The sequence below is a fragment of the Pteropus vampyrus genome, unplaced genomic scaffold (genome assembly GCF_000151845.1).
Source record: "Pteropus vampyrus isolate Shadow unplaced genomic scaffold, Pvam_2.0 Scaffold16, whole genome shotgun sequence".
Taxonomy (NCBI): domain Eukaryota; kingdom Metazoa; phylum Chordata; class Mammalia; order Chiroptera; family Pteropodidae; genus Pteropus; species Pteropus vampyrus.
The window spans coordinates 5,602,425-5,622,340 of NW_011888797.1; the positions used below are offsets into that span (position 1 = coordinate 5,602,425).

Below are 19,916 nucleotides of genomic sequence, written 5' to 3' on the forward strand. Positions count from 1 at the left end.
AGATGTCAGACTGTTCAAATGTCGTGGGCGATCGGGCCGAGGAGCTAATCAGAACAATTTGAGAGTGCGGCTAAACGAGGACACCCCTTCCTGGAGCGAGCACTGCCTTGATGGCAGCACTTCATAAGAACCATTCCCTTACAACAAAACTGTCAAATCCAGCAACCACAGGCCAGAAACATCCCAGCTGAACCCCGCCAAGCTGCGTTCTGATGTACTGTACACACAAATACCAATATTCCCCAGATGTTCTCCATGTAAAACATTTGGTTTGAGACACAGCCTTTCTTTCCCAAAAACTCTTAACATTTGTTTAATGGACTCATACAGTTCAGCTAAAATATCCCGGAGCAAACATCTGAAGCCAGCTCAGCTCTGATGCAAGCATCCCATCTGCAGAAAAGACAAACAAGTAAATAGGACGAATCTCCCCAAGATTTATGCTCCCTGCATCTTTAAGCAGGTCATAAAATGTAAGCTATGTCCAGAGAATAAAGCACGTTGCTTTCAAGGGCGTTTCTGTACCCATCTCCGTATTAATCCGAGGCTGATGTTCACAGAGAGTGGGTCTGGCATGCTGAAGAGGAGGCTACATTCTGCTTCTCACACCCTCAGAAAAGAAGTTAAAAAAATCTGCCATTTGAGCAACATAGATGATTAAGGTAAAAGGTAGGATTTTCCCGGATTTAATTATCCAAATATAGTAATAACTCTTGTATTCCAAAGCCACTTTTATCTCTACACCCACAATCTAGAACACAGGTAAGAGGTGGCAAAATGGAAAAGGCACTAAACCTTGAGTCAAGAGACCCAGCTTGGCCATATACTAACTGGGTGACCCTGGCCAGCCCTACTCCCCACAAGCGACTCATCCTGTTATGCAAGAAGATGGAATGTCACTAGATTCACCGTCAGGGCCCGTTCAGCTGTGAAGATTGTATGAATAGGGGGAATAAACCCTTAGAGAAGCCACCTCAAGAAATGTCATCAAATCCATGCATTGAGCCCCCTCAAACGGTCACCCACAATTTTGCTACTAACAAGTCTAAGAAGCTTGGCCACAGCAAATCTGTGGGGAAGTAGAAAAACAGAACTAGAAAGCTGCCGGGGACAGCCTCACCGACAGAATCAAGACAAAGACGACTAACGGTACCTTTGATCTTGTCTTGTAGGTTTTCAGGATTGAGAGTGTTTATTTTCGCTTTAGGGGAAAGAAGCATTTTATCGTTTAAAAAGGTCACCGAAAGGGAATGAAAGTCAATGATGAAGAAGATAGACAAATTCTACATGGCAGACATGGGAATTCCAAAACACAGTACCGAGGACCATTTAGAAGTTCCCCAAAGACATCGAGACAAAGTTTACCCACTTCGAAAGTACATTAAGAAGGCAAGAAAACGTGCAACCACTTGAGACAGATTTCCATAATAAATGGCGACCACTTTTTAAGAGTGGCTCTTGAATGGGTGAGCTTCAATTACCTGGAAAACTATAGTTTAAGCTCTCTATTAAATTATATTAGATTAAGTTATATTCGTATTTCCACTTAACCCATCAGATTAACCAGTATTATCTGTTTCCTTGACTGAGACTAATAACAGTAGGGGCTGTTGGGCCACTCTCTTCTATTCAATGAGCCAACTACTCACGGCCATCCCAGCCAAGCCAACGGCTCCAATATGACGGCCTCCACAGTCCACGGAACACCTCACTCTCCAACAAGGCCTGCAAATCATGGCACAATGATAACTTCCCCCGTTCTAAAATAAAAATCCCCAGATTCCAGACTTGTGTTTACTTGCATCGCGGCCAAGAAAATGCAAAACGCAATCAGATAACTTATAGAAAAGGCCCAGTGTGCCCAACATACAATATATGCTCCAAAACCACGTTTTGTAACTATCGTTATTAACAAACGGGCCTTATGCAGACACGTGTGCAAGTAAGGCCACTACGGAGAGATATCATGCTGAGAGGAAGACATCAGAGGGCAAAGCGAGACAAGGGCTGCGAGAAAGGGAACAGCTGTCGCCTCTTTTGAGAGGACATTTCAGGTCACCCCACTAAAAGAAGTCCCTCCAAGTGTACTTCTGTAGCCCCCAGGGAATCAATTTTGTAGGATGGAATTATTTCCCTGAAATAAACAGACACACAAAGGTCGCTACAACTGGGGCCTAAAAAGAAAACAAGCCGGCTGCCGATTTACGGGCAGCCTCTGACGCAACAGAGCAAAAGGTCCCGGCCCAGGTCCAGCGGGATGGCTTTGGACACACCCGTCCTCCCTGGAGAAAGCATGCTGGGGGCAAAGGTGGGCAAGGTCCCAGCCCGACCAGTCACCAATGAGGATACCTTCAGCGCAGACCCATGGACCTTGGCAGTCAGCATGCTTTAGCCAGAGGCTTTCAACTCCAGCAGTGAACTGCAGTAACCTAGAGGTCAATGAAAAATACTGACCCCTAGGTCCCAACCCCAGAATATTCTGCAAAGGTCCCCAGGTTATCCTAAGGCTCAGCCGGGTCTGAGAACCAGTGGGGTGGTGGGAAGAGCCACCATGGGGCCAGACGCACCTGAGTTTTTAACTCAGGTGCTACCATGATTACGTGAGCAGATCGTTCACTTTAACGACAAAGTGGGGATGATAGTTACTGCACGTCACAGAGTTGCTGTGAAATGGGATGACGTGTGCACACTGTCATTTAGCCTGTCTTGCAGAAGGCATGTGCTAAGTATTCTAGAAATGTTCCCTCCTCTTCATTCTCCTTCTTTCGAAGTTCTCCCAAGCGGGTCAGGAGTTCTGGGCATTCTCAACTCTAAGGGGCTTCCTGCCCTGCTAAGTGGTTAAAAAAGGGTGGAAGGGAGGTACATCCTTCCTTGTGTTGAACTCTCCCACCACATATATAACACACACACACACACACACACACAGAAGCCCTATGGGGCGAAACAGGCATATTCTACAGCAAAACTATGTAAAAACTGAGTCGCACACAGCAAAATAAGGGAACTCCTAGTTTTTAAGATTTGCTTTGCTTTTCCCATCTAGAGGAAAACGTATCTTGGGTGTGACAACTTTCTCAGGAAGTCTCTGCCTACGCTTTTGTCCCCCCACTAGGCCAAGTGCAAGGCTCTTATGCTTGGGAGCACCACACAGGGCGGGTGCATAGTAGGCCCAAGGGAAGGTCTGCCTAATGAATGAATTATGCTCCTTGAGACCAGGGGTGGGAATTTGTAAATCAACAGAGCCTATGATGCCCACACGTGTTAATCCCATAAACAGGCATTTCATAAATAGAACCCGAACTTTTGATTCTGAGCAACTGGCAGAAAAAGAAAGAAAAGCCCATTCAGCGTTTGGGAGGCAGATGTTCAAAGTCCAGGGACCATAAACATCAGTGTCACAGCACTTCAGGGTCTGAGCAGTGCAAACTTGGGCAAGTGACTTAATTTCCCGTGCCTCAGTGTATTCACTGTAAAATGGGGATAATAAAGATGTGCACCTTTTAGTGTTACCATGCGGATGAGTTTAGGTCAGTGATTTAACATGCTGAATCTCTCACCTGGCACAATTACAGCTATGCAACTGTTTGCTAGTATTATTACTCCATGGGAAGATAAAAGGCAAAGAGACCTCAAGCTTCATGTCTAATGTAAGAATCCAGGGTCTTAGGGCCCTCCAGTTATCACAATAGAAGGTGTGGACTGAAAAAAGCAGGGTGGTGTATCCCCAGATACATACATACGACAGCTAGCTTCCCATTGCTGTGTCTCAAAGTACAGACCGTGGACCAACCTCATCATATTCACTTGAGATGCTTGGTTAAAACACTGTAGGTTCCCAGGTATCCCTGAGTACCACCCCAGCCCTAGTGGATCAGATCCTCTGGGGTGGGTGCCAAGGATGGTACATTTAACAGGCACCACCCCCTGCCCCTAGCAGATTCACACTGCATTAGATAAGCTCTTACTCTAGAGGATTGTGTCTATCTGCTCATCATTATATCTCCAGAACCTCAAACAACGCCTGACACATAATATGTGCTCCATAAATATCAGATGAAGCCATTCAATGGTTACAACTCGAGAAGTACTCATCCAATTTTTTTCTGAAGGCCCACTCTGTGTCCAGCGCATGCAACACAATGCCAAATCAGAAAGACAACTTCATTCATTCTAAAAATCTTTACTGGGCGCTTTCTATATACCAGGCACTGTCCTAGCCATTGGAGATACAGAAAAGATGACGAATGAGGTTGGTAAGAGAGAATTCCTGCTAGTGACAAGTGCTACATATGGAGCTAAGAACACAAGGTAAGGCGTGGGGTGTCACTGCGGTCATTATACTCAGCATCTTAGCACAGTGCTGTCCTTCAGAACTTTCTGTGATGATGGAAATTATCTTTTCTGCACTGTCCAAATGTAGCCACTAGCCACAGAGGTTATTAAGTGGTTAAAATATGGATAGCAGCACCAAGGAATTTAAGTTTTAATTTTATTTAATTATAGCTAACTTTCATTTTAATAGTCATGTGTGTCCATATTAGACAGTGCAGGTCTAGTGGCATAAAGAGAGATATAAACTAGAAATTATAACACAAGGCAACTTATGCTATGGGGTGGGGATAGAGCACCATGTGTTAACAAATGCCTCTCACCCAATTACCAGATGCCCTAATGTTCTCTGGCTCTGGAAATTAAAGAACCAAGGTCAGGTACAAAGCTTGTACTTGGGCTGGAATTTTTATAGTCCATGATCAGCTGGAAGTGGTATGCAGCCTAGCCAAACCCCAGAGACTATGGTTCAAGAACACACCACTGACCGAAAAGCCTGCCCACAGCTGCCAGAGAGAGATAGATCTCTTTCTTCACCATCATTCCGTTGATGATCATTTTGTCCTTGGCTAGGATGTCCCACTGGGCCCGAGACACTGTGTGGATTTTATGAGATTGCTTTGCTTCAAGCACAAGTACAAATACAAGCCTCCTAAATTCCACCAGAAAATTGGTGGCTAATCCAAACATTTCATAAAATTAGAACCCATTGTGGGGCTGAAAGGGATTCAGACTGTGCCGCCACCAGAGAAATGCAAAATATTTGTTATAATTTTTTCTTTCATGAGCTGTTTTAAGAAATGCTTTTGCTGCTTGAAGTAAAGGGGGGGTGGGAATGGGAGAGTTTTTGTTTTTGTTTTTTTCTCTGTGGTTTGCAAAAAGCATCACCAGATGAAAAACTGAAGAATCCTGCCTGACTTCTTTCTTTTTTTTTTTTTTTTTTAATTAAAGAAAGCTTTTAGGAAGGCAACGATATTTGATTTGACATTTAAAAACAAGTTCTATTTCTTCATGCTGTATAAGAAAGGTAGTGTAAGAGGCTACAGAATTATAAGCTTCTTTCTACCGGATTCTCTGATAGTACAGCAGTGCAGTCATTTCTCCAATGCTAGAATGAATTTAAAAATTCTCTTCTATGCTTCTCTTTAAAAAGCGATGAATAATAACAGAAAATAGTACAGAAAAGCCATATTTCTAGTCATTCTGTAGTCCTGGAACCAGTATTTTCACCATCACAGGCTACAATTTTCACTTTATCCACTTTAATAAGTTCTGTCACCTCTCTGAATTCAACATCATTCAATACAAAAAAATCCACACATCATCGCAGAATCTGCACGTATTTAGAGAGCCCCTGAAATTGACTTTGTGCCTGACCTTCTGAGCTAATGCTGAATTTATAGCCTTATCAAACTGAAGTAGAACTTGAAGGCCAAGTTGGAGGGTGATCTGTTGAGACTGCATGAGCTCATCGAGACTTTCCTAAAGATTATTTCCCGAAGTGGTGTTTCTGTATAATAACTGATATGTCGTGGCTCGGGAAGAAGAAACTGTTTCTTCTCATCCAGTCTTGCACTGATGTCCTGTGGGGAAGGAACTCTCTCCACACCCACCCCCAGCAGCACGGTACTTACCTGCCTGACTTCCTAACCTCTCACCTAGCAGAGAGAATAAACCCAGTCTCGGTTGCATCTTGCCTTTACATAAACAGTGTTTTTCCCGGGAAATGGCACTTTCGCACCTTAATTTTCTTCTTGGGCTTTAGCCTCAGAATTTTTCTACCCTGAGATGTCAGTAGCGATCATCCATTCAGGCACATATGCCTGCGTGTCCCCAGTATCTACTTGTCAGGCACTGTGCTAAGCACTTGGTATATACATCGGCAAGCAAACCGATGGAAATCCCTGCCCCGTTGGAACACGCCTGTCTAATGAAGGAAGACAAACAAGGCAGGATTCAGCGTCTGCAGCTTTGAAGCGATCTGGGAAAGAGACGTGAGGACTCACCAAATGCAAAAATGGAAGGGGCTGGAATGTGAGTCCTAAGAGAGCAGGAACCTCGTCACTCTCCTGACCGCCCAGAGCAGGGTGGTGTCTGACACACAGCAGACACTCAACAAATATTTGTTGAATGAATAATGAATTGCAAAACAAAAATCAGGCCCAGAGCGCTCATCTTACCGATCGGGTAATTGTAGCCACGGAAGGGACATATCTTGCCCAAGGTCACACGGCTCAAGTTGGGCCGATGGTGAGATGAGCCCCCAAGTCTCCTGACAATCTCCCTAGACTCAGAACACTCCACAGCCATTCAACAAAGATTCATTGCATTTTTATTGTGTGCCGGGCACTTAAACTAGCACTGAGAAGACATAAATAACCAAGGCACAGAAAAATCTGGATCATGAACGAAGTTCCTCAAATGGCTATTTTAACTAGCCTGGAGACAACTTTTTCTGAGCTTTATCCATCTGGGTTCCGTGGGTGTCTCCCATCCACTGTGTGGGTGAAGAACCAAAGCAGGAAGCCGCAGAGGCTTACGAGGCTCCGTACCCATGAGAGGTCATGGAGTCCAGTGGTCATGACCATGACCCTGAAGTCAGACAGCCCAGCTCTAAATCCCAGCTCTGTGACTTTGGGCCAGTCGCTGGATCTCACTAAGCGTCTCGTTCCTCAACAGCAAAATGAATGCAATAATAATACAGGCTCACAGGACAGAAGGCATGTAAAGTAGTTACAACAGTGCCTGGCACACACTGGCCACTCGCTACATGTCTCCTGCTGTTAGGACTGTTAAGGAAAGGATCCTCCATCGGCTCTGGACCTTCCTACACATTTGAGAAGGTGGATATGATTAGCGGAGATTTCCACTGCACTCCTCCCTCTCCAGGATTTCTGCTACCAGCTGCTTGCACGCCCACTCACGCACGCAACGGTTCCCTCCCTGAGCATTCCATTTGATTCTGCCTGAGAAACAGATATCAATTAACCATGAGGAAGATGCAAAGTGGGGTTCTCCCTGGAGTGAGACCATCGCTGCCCTGCCTTTCCATCCAAACGCTTTCTCGGGCTGGGCTCTGAGCTCAGCGGATAAAGGGAGTGTCAGCCTCTTTCCTCCCACTGTTCCTGCTAGTTGGAGAAAGAGTTCACTTTCAAATCTACTAAGAACATGCAAAGCAATTATGTTGCATCAAGGACCACTGAGAGCTTGTCAAAGTTTGTTGGCATCTCTTTAAACTGATACTGAGCGAGTCAAGGCCTCATCATGGATGTGCTTGATGCAAAGGGATGAAATTCTGAGAGAACACACACACACGCACGTGCACACACGCGTGCGCACACACACACACACACACACCAGGGAATCGGTCTCCTTAAATGGACCAGCAAGGAGAGGTAAGTGTGGACCACACAGATGGGGATCTGGAAACGACAAGGGGTCGTTCCTGGGTGTCCCCCCACTGCCTACACAGTGCCTGGCACAGAGCAGGAGCTCAACAAATATATGAATAAATATTTTTAAATGTGTTACCTGGGGGAGGCAAAAGGAACACCTGCCACAAGAAAAATGACAGCTATTTCTACTCCTTCTTGGGAAGCTGTTTAGGGTTGTCTGAGTGCTCAGACAGACGTGAGTTTCATTCCTGCCATCGCCCCCAGGTTACAAGTAGTGTGGGGCCCTCTGCCATAACGTGGGGAAGGCGACAGCATCTCTCATAGGCTGGGTCTAAGGCCAACAAGGAAGTCAGTGAGATGATGCAGGCAACACGCCTACATCCCCGGCCTGGCAGATATAAAGTGCTCCCTAAAGGTGAGCTTGACTGACCGATGATTGATGAATTGATTTCACCTTTAACAATGAAACAATAGTAAATGTATTAGTTAAGTCTTCCTTTTAAATGAGGCTGCCAAAAACATCCCTTATCCTGGAGAGAACACACCCCCTGTTAGTCTTTTCCTAATTTTTATAGTATTGCCTCCACCTCCGCCTGACACCAGGTTAAATGCATGCTGAAGGTCCCCATCGTCAGTGTCTACAGGAAGACCCAATACACAACAGACAGCAGAGGCAGCCACAGGGCTATGGACTCATTGAGACCAGAATCAAAGCCTCCTAAAGACTGAGTATCTAAAGAATGAGCAAAGATCCTTCCAGGCAACCAGGCAGGACACGAGCTTGCCCTCCTCTAACTCCCAATCAACAGCTACCACTTATTGAGAACTGGCTACAGGTCAGGCACTGTCCTCAGCACCTACCTGAATCCTTGCAAAAACTTAGAAGGCGGGTTCTACTATTATCACCCCATTTTACAGATGAGAAAACTGATAGGTTCTTTAAAACTGAGAATTTTCTAATTCACACAGAGCCTAGTTCCAAATCCATACCCACAGACGTGCTTCAAAAACCAGTGCCTGCCTTGAGCTGGGCAGGATGCACCGGCACCCCAGAACCAGACAGCAGGGAAGGTGAGAAGGCCTCCCCAAGGCAGGCTGACGCTCTGTGTGGGGAGACTCTCCTTCCGCCTGACAAAGCCTGCACCTAACAATCTCAAAAGGGTTTTGAGAGCTGAACACACTTCCCCTTCCCCCCAACAAAGGAGCCCTTCTGCCAAAAACCGACCACAGGAAATGAAGTCGCCACCTCACCAATTCTGAACTTTCAGCGAATCCCAGGATTCTCTCCCCGTGAGCTGGCAGGGATTCTGGATATCATTTTGTCTCAGCCCCTCAATTTACAGGTGAAGAAAGGGAATTCCACATCGGGGCACCTACTGTGGGTGATGCCCTGTGCCCAGGCTGCCGAGAGACAGACGACCAAGACCCAGTCCTGCCTTCCCCAGAGAGCCCCTTCCAAGAATAACACATACAGGACGTTCAGCAAGGGCCACATGCTTGCTGAGAACCCTACATACAGCTCATTTATCCTCACAGCCACTCCCATTTCACAGACGAAGAGACTGGGGCAAGCTGCCCGGCGGGAAGTCACGCAGGAGGTTGGCGGGGACTCTCACACCCAGGCAGCCTGTCCAGGGGCTGCGCTCAGAACCGCCCCCTTTCCCTTCCATCCCCCTCTTACATTCCTTGGCTGGATGGCCCCCTTCCCTTCCCACCACCCTGCAGAAGATCATGGGTTGAGTGTCCTCCATCTGTGAAGTGACTCTGGCCAGCAAGGATTTTGTCTAATCTGCTGTAATCAGCTGCCTTAGTGGCTTCTGAGCCACAAGTATATGAGGAGCTTGACACACAGCTGGAGGAAATGGGGAGGGAATGGGCCTTTAGGAAATACTAAGAGAAGCAGCTTTCGTTTTAAAAATAAAAAAATAAAAATTAAATTAAAAAAAAAAACTAGGAAATTGCCCTTGGGCTAAATAGATTCAGGTGGAGCTTGAGCCACTTGAACACCACCAGTCCCCTCCTCTCCCAGGGGAGGAGGCAAACCTGCCACAGAGGCCTCTTGTCACCTTCCCCGAGAAACCTAAGCTGCCTCTCGATATCTCTAATGAAAGTAAACGAGTGGAATTCTTTCCTCAAGTTTAAAGGGCAAATCATGGTGGTGTTTCTTCCAGACATACATTACCTCCTGCACTCCAGCCAGTTTACAATTCTTTAAGTACTTGATTTACAACCCAGGGATAAAATGTTTTGAAAGCCTCGCAAAGCAAATGCATTTTGGCATCGAAAGGCTTGCCTACTCTGCGGAGCTGATCACCAGGCTTTCTCGGATTTTTCTCAGATGGGGGCGCTGGAGGCTTGAGGAAGTGTGAGAGCAAGCCAAGGGGGCCACAAAACTGGGGAGCAGCCTCCAAAGGTGGGGAACAGGTTCCTGCCTCCTCTCCGGGCCCACGGTGCAATCAAGAGGCACCTGGAAATGCTGGCCTCTCCAAAGATGTTCTCACGGTGGTGAGGACAGGGGTGACCCAGGAAAGAAGGAGGACAGGGCCCTCAAGGGGCCTTCCCTGTTGCCTCCCATCTTCACAGAGCTCCCCCTTCTCAGGATTGCTGGTGCTCTCTTTATGTAGTTGTTCATTCATTGGTTCACTCATTCATTCACGCTTACTGAGCACCTACTGTATGCCTGGCACCAGGCTCCAGGTCAGGACGCAAGGCTGAGCACGACAGACAGTGCCTCTGCTTCCCTTCTCATGGGGGATGGAGGGGACGGTGTCTGCAGACAAATCATCAAACCCACATGGTTTACGCACTCCGAAGGGAACGGACAGGGCCAGGACAGAGGAATTAGGGACTGGGAGTTCAGACAAGCAGGCAGGAGCTTTGAAGGATATGGCAAGTTCAGAGTTTAGTCCCCTGGCAATCCATGAGAGGATTTTCAGCAGGGAGAGCCATGATCCAAGATGAGAAAGTCGCCAGGTACTCGATGCTGTTGCTTCTCACCAAAGTAAAAACACCAGCTCTGGTTTTCAAGAGCCCACGATGCACCAGGCTCTGTGCGGAAACTTCCGAGCCCTGCTTCTCATCGCAATCCCACTCGGAAGCTGCATTTTCTAGGTGAGCAAACAGAAGTTCAGCAGCCCAGATCATCTAGCTGCCGAGTAGCAGGGAGGAATTTGAACCCAAGTCTGTCTGATCCCACAACCATGATTTCTTCCTCTGGACCTTGCATTGTTCTCAGATTACGCCACACGAGTTAATTACACACCCCGACTACATCTTGATGGCAGGACTCGTCGGATTCTCTGAAATTTCCCACAGTCTGGGGCACTCATTAAACACATCCGGTGTCCGGCCAGACGGAAAGGGAAAGAAGGGTGCCAATCCCCAAGGTGTGTGGTGTCATTATGGGGAACCTTCAGTTACAGAGCCGTGACGAGTGGTGGCCAAAAGGAACAGCGAGGAAAGCCAGCAGCAGGACTGCAAAATGGGGATGTGCGTGTCACACACACACCAGGCACCCAGGAGAGCGGGCAAGAGAACGGCATCCAGCCCACGCTCCTCTCGCAGAGCCACCGGTCTGGAGTCTAGGGGTGGGGGCGGGGGGGTTCAGGCCGGGAGAAGAGATTTTTCAAATTCATCCACCTAGAGAAAGGCTTTTTTCTAGTTCATATGAATGTGCCTTTTAGACCAGCAATGGCCTTGGCTGCATTTATCACACACCTACTATTGTGCCAGGTGCACTTAGCTAGAGCACTGGAATCCTCTCAACCATCCATAAAATGAGAACTAGTATGAGCTCCAGGCGAGAAAATAGAGGTTTGAAGGAGATTGGTGACTAGCTCAAGGTCACACAACCGTCAGGGTGGGAAGGAGTGTGGACCCAGGCCAATGCTTTCCGCTTCTTATACAAAATGAGCGCCGGCGTCTGTGAACCTGCAGGTTGGGATCTTGGGGTCCGGACAGAGAGGGGCGTCTATCCCCACCCCCACCTCCCTGAGCCACGGTTGTTTTTATAGCAGCTTTTTTGAGATCTGAGTCACATATCAATTCACACGTTTAAAACATATAAGTCAGGGGTGGCTCCATAGTGTAGTGGTTAGCACGTCTGCTTTACACACAGAAGGTCCTGGGTTCGCACCCCAGGTGGAGCCATACCCCGGGGGCACCAGGCCCAGGGTGCACGCTGGGAGCACATGGGAGGAGACACCCCGCCTTCAGAGATCCAGTTCTTAAGGGGAGATGGCAACGTCCATAGATCAGGGGTGGGGATGGGGGGAAATTAAAGAGGGGGAAAAATAAAAAAAAATAAAATGTATAAGTCAGTTGTTAGTATATTCACAGAGTTCTGCAATCATCATCATGACCAATTTCCCAACACTTTAATCCCCTAAAAGAAACCCCATACCCATTAGCAGCCATTCCCCCATTTACCCAGCCCCATGGATTTGCCTGTTTAGGACATTTCATAGAGCTGGAATCGTCCATTAAATAAATATGAGCTTCGTGATTGCCTTCTTCCACTTAGCCTGTTTTCAAGGTTCATCCATGTTGTAGCATTGGACCAGTGCTCCATTTCTTTTTTATTCCTGAATAATGTTCCAGAAATATTCCAGCAATAAAATAATGGAATTGATCATAAATAATATCCTCTAAATAAAATGAACATACCATATTTTATCCATTCATCAGCTGATGGACATTTGGGTTAACTTCTCCTTTGAGACTCTTACGAAGAATACTGCTATGAACATTTGTGTGCAAGTTTCTAAGTGGACACGTGCTTGCGTTTCTGCCAGGCAAACCCAGGAGTGAAATCGCCCAACCCTGGCTTAAAGTTTACCAAAGAGCCTCGCTGTGCAGTCAACATCTGGCTGCTCCTGGGCTGTTTCCAGAGAATTTTATCAATACAGCCAGACTCCACGCATGGGTGGGTCATCTGGCCCGGCCCCTCCCTCTGCTGGGGCCTGGGATCCTCTCATTCCTGCGCTGTACAGGGTCGTCTGGGCCAGCGCGATGATAAATGCGTTCTGCTTTAAAGCAGATACTTCACAAATCATAACTTACAGATGCTCCAGGACTTTCATGTGGGAAAGACAAATGAGACTGATGCTGTCTGACTCCGGAGCCACTGAGGACAGAAAGCCACGGCCAGGAAGCTGACAAGGCCTGGATAGACGTCTCTCTCTCTCTTTCTCTCCCTAACGAGTGCATGAGCACATGGAACAGAAAGGGAATTTGTGCAGGGGAGGGTCCTGCCGGGCTCTGCAGGCTTTGCTACGTAACCTGCCATTCATTTCCAGTCACTGCCTTTTGTTCCCAACAAATCAAAAAACTCCTTGAGGTCAGAGACAATGGCCTACGGCCTTTACACCTCCTAAAACATTCCCTTGCTCAACATATTCACTTCTGGTCCATCCTACAAGCCTTGGTTGAGCACCTACTATGTGCATGGCCCTATGCTAGGCATGAACAGTAGGTTTAAGATGATTAGACAGGGCTTAACAACAGAACAGACACGACACCTGACTTGACCCCGATTTCTCGCTGCTTCCCAAGGGGAAGCAACACCACAAAGACCTGGCATGTGGTGAGGGTGCATTTTCTGTCTAGGAGCAAAGAAGTGAACTGGCTGACCTCCCAAGGCCCCCTAGGGATTCTAGAATCTGATGCTGCCCAAGCAACAAAGAACTCAGTGTGCGCCCAGGTGCAGAGAGATCTCTGACCTGCCTCATTAAACTAACTCATGGCCCAGCAAGCAGACAGTTTGCCAGAAGAAGACATGTCTCTCTCTCTCTCCCAGCACAGTTTTGACCCTTATCTTCTCAAGTCTTCTCATATCCCGACTCTTGTGAAAACCTCTGGGCTGGCCTCCCTGCTCCAGGCCAGCCCGCCAGGCTGATGGGCTCAGAGGCCCACTGTGATCACAACCCAGCCCCACCCCCTAGAGCAAGGGAGATAGTCCAGGTCTCTGCAGTCTCATTGCCTAGGTCCAAACCCTGGCTCTGCTTCTGCGGGCAACCTTGGGAAGACTAGTGAACCTCTCTGTGACTCAGTTTCTTCATCTGAAAATGAAATGATTAGAGAATTGTTAGAAGGATTAAATTGGTTAATATGTCCCTGGCATGTTATAAGCATTCGAGAAGTACTTGCTGTTGTTGTTGTTGTCATTATTATTATATGTTATTATATTACCCCCATCCTATCTCACCCATCTGGCCTCCCAGCACAAACCCTGCATTACAAACAGTCTGTCTACTCACTCCAGAATCTGCCCTGGGGCGATGCCCTGAAATGTCCCGTATTTCAGTCTTCTGGAAACTCAATTTAAGATCATCTTCAACAGCACTTGCCGCCCTAATCCCACAGTGGGCCATGGCCATTCTGTATAGCCTCTTCCTGAACAACAATGAGGAACCCCGCAAGAAAAGAATCCCACTACAGCTGGTCTACTGGCACCATGAGGGAGTGCCACACCCAAATCCAGAGGTGACCAGCTGGGCAACCTTAGGAAGGTTCTCCATTCCACTAACAGCAACGGAATAAACACTTTTGATACTATCTAGCTGTATGACCCCGGGCGAGTTACTCAACCTCCCTAAGCAGTACTTTCCCCATCCATTAAGTGGGTCTAACTAGAGTGCACACCTCTTAGGTATGTTGAAAGGATTAAAGATAGTGTAAAGCACTTAGCACAGCGTGACACATCCCAGGCTCTCAAAAATATCAGCTGGTAGTAATAATAACAGCAGCGCTAATACAGGGAGAGGATGTGTTCTTGGTCCAGGATCAAACTCAATGTAATGAACTCAGCTTCAATGAGCTACAGTCCAACTCAGAAGCCACCTGAAATCATCGAGTCCTCTATAGAAGAGGAACCCATGGCCTAGCAACTGCTCACTCTGTCTCTTCCACCAGACAGTAAGTTCCTTGTTTATGTCCCAGCACTTCACGTGGTGAGAAGCATATGGCAGACGGTAATAAATCTTGGTTGAACTGAGCAGAATTAGTTCAATATTTGTAAGTACATTTCATCTTTGCTCCTAGATTATAAACTCTTTAAGAGTGAGGATCATGTCTTGCTCTAGTAAAGATTAAATGAGTGATGGAAAGATACCAAACCAAGAATTGTTCCTTAGACCCAGCTCAATCACTTACCAGCTGTGCAACCTCTCAAACGTCACTTAACACTTCTGTGCCTTACTTTTCCCACCTGAAGGATGTGAAGTTTAGACTACAAGTTTGCCGAGGTCCCTTACTCCCTGAAACTGGGTTTGGGTCTACCTGCAACGTGGCACCTCGGCCACCATGCAGATGACAGCCACCTGGCTCAGCAGACCAGTTTACTAATTTGCCCTCCTTATCTGCATTTTTCCAGCACCAGGTTATGAATAATTGAGCCAGTGCCTAAAACACCATTTTGAGTCAAATCGGTTCCTTTGCTAGGTAAGGATGCCCCATCACTCACACGAGAGCTCTGCACCTGGGGGCACACTTTGCCCACCTATCCTGCCATTCCTTCCTAGAGACCTTGCTTCCTGCTCATACCAGGCCACACCACATACCGCTCACAAGAGATAACCTGGTGTAGCAGGAGAGTTGAACTTGGCTCTTGGTAGTGAGGTGATCACATGACCCCTCTCCCCAAACTGTTGTTTGTTTTGGGTTTTGCTTTTTTTTTCAGCAATACTTTGTGCAGCCTGAAGGTCCAGGGAGTTTGGCTCAAAGAAAATGCATGCTATGTTATGACAAAGGGGCTCACTCAACAGCCTTGCCCAAAACTGTAGCAAAACAAGAGCTGTACAATAAACAAAGCCTAAATTCAAGGCTGTAGAGATACGTTTGGAGCCTATCTGGCTGTCTTGGCTTCCTATAGGAACACCTCCCTAATTAACCTGAAAAGTTGATTATTCCTCCTGCCTCTCTCTGAATGATACAAGGCTGACTGTCCCATGCATCATATTCTTAAAATCTAAATGAAAATCCAAGGGAGACGTAGAAAAAAAATCTAAAATTGGGAACTAAAGTTGTCTAATTTCCCCTTTTGAGGCTTTCTATATATTATTTTATTCAACTCTCACAACAAGTCTATAAAGTTGGTACTATTAGTAGCCCATCTTACAGATGAGAAAGCTGAGGTTTCAAAAAGTTACATAGCTCACGCAAAGTCACAAAAGCTAGGGGTTTTGAATGTAAGTCAGGGCTCTTAAACCTTCTGCAAGAGTGCCCTATCGTAGGGATTGTTCCTCGCTGGAAGAAGCCACTTTGAGTCTTTGTCTCGTGGACATGCTCAGGCGGTGGTCACAAGACGACATTTGGGACTGGAGAGAGGAGGATCCTCGCCTGATGAGGAAGAGGTTTAGACCAGCTGAGTCCAACTTCCTGATGCTGCAACTCTTTGCAACTGCCTTTCATGGAACACAAAATATGATGCTGCGCGGCGTTTTGTTTGATTCAGAAGGCCTTTCAGGACGTGCAATTAAAAGCCATAATATTCTCGTTTTTAAACACTTCTCTGTCTCAGGAGTGCGGCCGTCACAGCATCTCGGGTAGCCTGACATCCAGCACCCGACTTCAGCCACTCACATTGGCACAGCAGCTTAAAGATACTGCTCTCCTTGTGACGTGCTCTAAAAGGTCTGGCTACAGATGAAAATAAAACATCACTGCAGAATTCTCCTTGAAGCTCGAAAACTCAGAATTGAGACAGTGCTCTCTCAATTCTCAACAGCACTTCAAAAGCACATCGTGGCTGTTTAGTGCATCCTTGGAAGAAAACTCCCAGTTCATTCTTTAAATGAAAATTTCTTGCTGCTCTTGACAGATTGAGTCACCAAGCACTGTATGAACAAGAACAACTTGCTGACCAATTTTTTTAAATTTTTGTTTCCTTTTCTGTTCAGCCAGGCACAGGGAATTTTCCACCTGACAATTCCTGTTTCTCACTTACGTTCTTACACCATCTGTGAGCAGTGTGCTCAGCAGGGGGAGGACTCAAGGCCAAGGAGGCCTTCCCTTCACCAAAGTTCAGTTTTCCCATCTATTTAATGCAAGGTTTTCACCAGATGATTTTGCTAACGTTCTAATCTTATCTATCTAGTAGAAAGCAGTTTGGGGCTTGCCAATTTGGGGGCCTGGATATGCTACCAGATTCAAAAATCGTTGCATAATTTTTGAGTAAAACAAGAGATTGAGCTGAAATTAATAGCACAATGGGAAACTGAACTAAGGCTGGACAATAACAGGACTCAAGTCTTAACAGCTGAGAAATGAGCCTCTTCCGTTCTCAGGGTGCCCCCTAGTGGCCATTCGACTAAATCCCAACGGAATGTTCAGGGTTTCTGCAAATAAAGGGAGACACCCACTGAAAGAGAAAGGCAGGCTCCGCTTACTGATGCAATTCCTTTCACTCTAACATACTCCGTGGATCAGACGGCAAGACGAATGCCTGACCGGAAGCCCCCGTGAAGCTCGTAAAGGTGTCTGCCATAAGACAAGGTTTCATTCTTTCAATTTGTGGCAGCTCCCCAGCATTCAGACTTCTGTGTCCCCTCACAGATCCCAGACACGCCCTTACCACTCAACCCCTCACAAGCTCACATCCTCAACCTGCAGCTCCAGCCGCGTCTGTTTTTCATTATTCCACTTTCCAACTTCCCAGCGCGATTCTTCAACAGTTATTAAGACAACATGAGCAAGGAGCTAAGCTTAGTTTCTGCTTATTCAACATCCAGCCTGGGGAATATCACCTCAGAAGAAAAGCATGAATGAAGTGCATGTTTCTCAGCCTCTTTTTCCACAAACCTGAAAGTGCGTTCCTCCAAGGACATTTTTACAACCACCCCATCTTTAAATTTTTCAACCTACAAAAAATGGCACCTGCCCAGAGCAAATTCTCAAATACTTGCTTGCTGTATAGAATGTGTTTACTGGAGCCAGCTTAAAAATATAATGCACGTCTCTGATTTTTAATTAATGTATAACACTTTTTAAAAAGGCTATAGAATAAAGTTGTATCAACTCAAACAGTGACGCTTAGAATAAAGGAGTTATCCAGGTATCCAAATATTTAAGAATTAGGGGGAGGGCTGAACTTTTTGATTGGTGCCCCATTTTTTCCACAGGACTGTCTGCACAAATATGAAAGAAAAACACCAATGTCAACCTACCACTTCATTCAACAATTCATTTTGCTTTTTCCCTATGGTCATTTGTTAAGTTTATAAGCAACATCCCCAAAAGTGCACATAAAATGCCCCATAATTAGTTCCTGCCTTTGGCCCAAAATCTATTAAAATACATCTGATATGCTTCAAATCAAAGAACCGTGTTAATTTTCTGCCACACACCACACAAAATCTTTCTGCAATAGTCAGTCACTTTGAACCCAGCCCTCTAGCCACAAGCAGTGTGGATTTCAGGGGCCTGTTCTGCAGAAAGGAAAATGACAACGAACCAAGTTGGGGACAACCCAGAGACCCAAAGGCACTCGGGGCACTTCTTGGGGCTTTGCAAATGGTCCAGGGATCCTGGCAGGGTTTCAGCTGTCACAAAGAGTGGGATGGCTGGGCCAGATCCCTAAAGCAATTTAGAAGCCCTGCAGCCAGGACCCGAAATTAATTGAGTCTGTTGCAATTCAGCATCTGTGTGGCTACCCATGCCCTGGGCATTTATTTCAGTCCTCCCAGAAGCCAGACGCAAACTGTCACAACACTCAGGCATGCAGCAGCCTTTACTTTTGCTCCCTAACTTTCTCTGAAAAACAGGCAGGAGTCCGACCTCCCTTACAACGAAAGCAGCATCAGGGTGATGGGGAGTAAGAGTGAGAAGATGCAGAGAGAGTGGGAAGGGGGGGTGGGGAGATCGCATTCATTTACAGGACACGGGACTTGGGGGACCAGCTCTGATCTGAAGACGTGGGTCTGTTTGGAGTTAGAGCCATAAGGCATTCCAGGGCATGGTCTGAATGCATGCCCGCCAGGGAGACCCCGACGGTCCCAACGTTGCAAAGTGTTTGCAAATCATAAACACTACTTTGCTGCTGGGATAAAAACCCCTAAAATATGCGCAGACAGGATGTAACAAGTGTTTCGGGAGAGAAACACGCCTGAGTCACGGGGAGCTAGGGGGAGAGTGAGGAGTCTGTCTGGGGGTTCTCTCGGACCAGAGAGCCTCAGCGCCCAAGACCCCCGCCCCACGCGCGCTCGGCCCCAGCAGAGTCCAGCCAAACTCGCGCCCCCCACCCCCACCCCCGGAGTGTCCCCGCACTCACCACTCGGCCTGAAAACCTCTCGGTGGCCCTCTTGACTTTGCCATAGGTGCCTTTGCCCAGGGTCTCCTGCAGCTCATAGCGGTGCTTCAAGTTGTGCTTATGGTGATGCCGCTTCACCCCGTGCGGCTTCCTGGGCTCCGGGGCCGCCGCCGCCGCCACCGCCGCCGCCGCCGCCGCTGGGGCTGCAGTCGCCCCCGCCACCGCCTCCGAGGGAGAGCCGGGCGCCCCTGGCCCCAAGTTGGGGCCATCCCGGGCCGCGGGCGCAGCGGCCCCCTCCATGTCCAAACGCGGGGCGAGCCGGGCTGGAGAGGGCAGGACCGGGCACAGTGCTCGGGGTGTCGGGGTGCCCGCCGAGGGAAGCCGGGGTGCGCTCAAGGTCGCCCCCGCAGCATTGGGGAAGCTGCCGGATCCCGCTCGGGCTGCGGCTGGGTCACTGGCGGCGGCGGGGACTGCACATCTGGCGCCCCCGGTGCGCACGGTCCGCGCACCGCCCACCAACCGCGGCGCGCTGCGGAGTGTCGGGCGAGGTGGCGGCGGTGGCAGGGGAGGCGGTGGTGTCTGCAGGAGGGAGGGGAGAGGGGTGGCTCCGAGCGCAAGAGGGGGAGTGTTATGTGGGCGCCGCGCCCCCCGACCCCTCCCCCGGAGGACGGGCAGACTGGTCGGGGGCGGGGCGGCGCGCTCGCCGGGCCCCGGGGGAGGGGGAGCGAGGGGCGGCACGGTCGGGGCTTCCCCCACCTCCTGGCCGCCACCCGGGGCCCGGGGCCACCTGGAGCTGGGAGGGGGATGGGTGCGTGTCGCGACTCGCCCTTTGTCCCGCGCGGTGTAGGCCGCAGCGCCGGCCAGGAGGCTTTGTCCTCGCTTGGCTGGGACGGCGACCGGGGTTTCCAAGCCCCTAACGTTCTAATCTTATCTATCTAGTAGAAAGC

At 48.1% G+C, this 19,916-nt stretch overlaps 1 protein-coding gene and 1 pseudogene across 5 annotated transcripts in view; both read right to left on the reverse strand.

Annotated features, from left to right (window-relative positions):
* NUAK1 (NUAK family kinase 1) overlaps window positions 1-19,867 on the reverse strand; it is a 71,174-nt gene extending 51,307 nt beyond the window's left edge. Inside the window, exon 1 of one of the 5 annotated variants that reach the window (XM_023527336.1) lies at window positions 18,991-19,867. In XM_023527336.1, coding sequence (XP_023383104.1) covers window positions 18,991-19,269 — 279 coding nt within the window. In that variant the 5' untranslated portion in view covers window positions 19,270-19,867. Of the gene's footprint in view, window positions 1-1,649; window positions 1,671-18,990 lie in introns of those variants that run through there. The other 4 variants (XM_011386969.2, XM_023527337.1, XM_011386984.2 and 1 more) reach the window with 4 other exon arrangements.
* LOC105288267 lies at window positions 1,805-6,639 on the reverse strand (annotated as a pseudogene).
* Window positions 19,868-19,916: the final 49 nt, after the last annotated feature.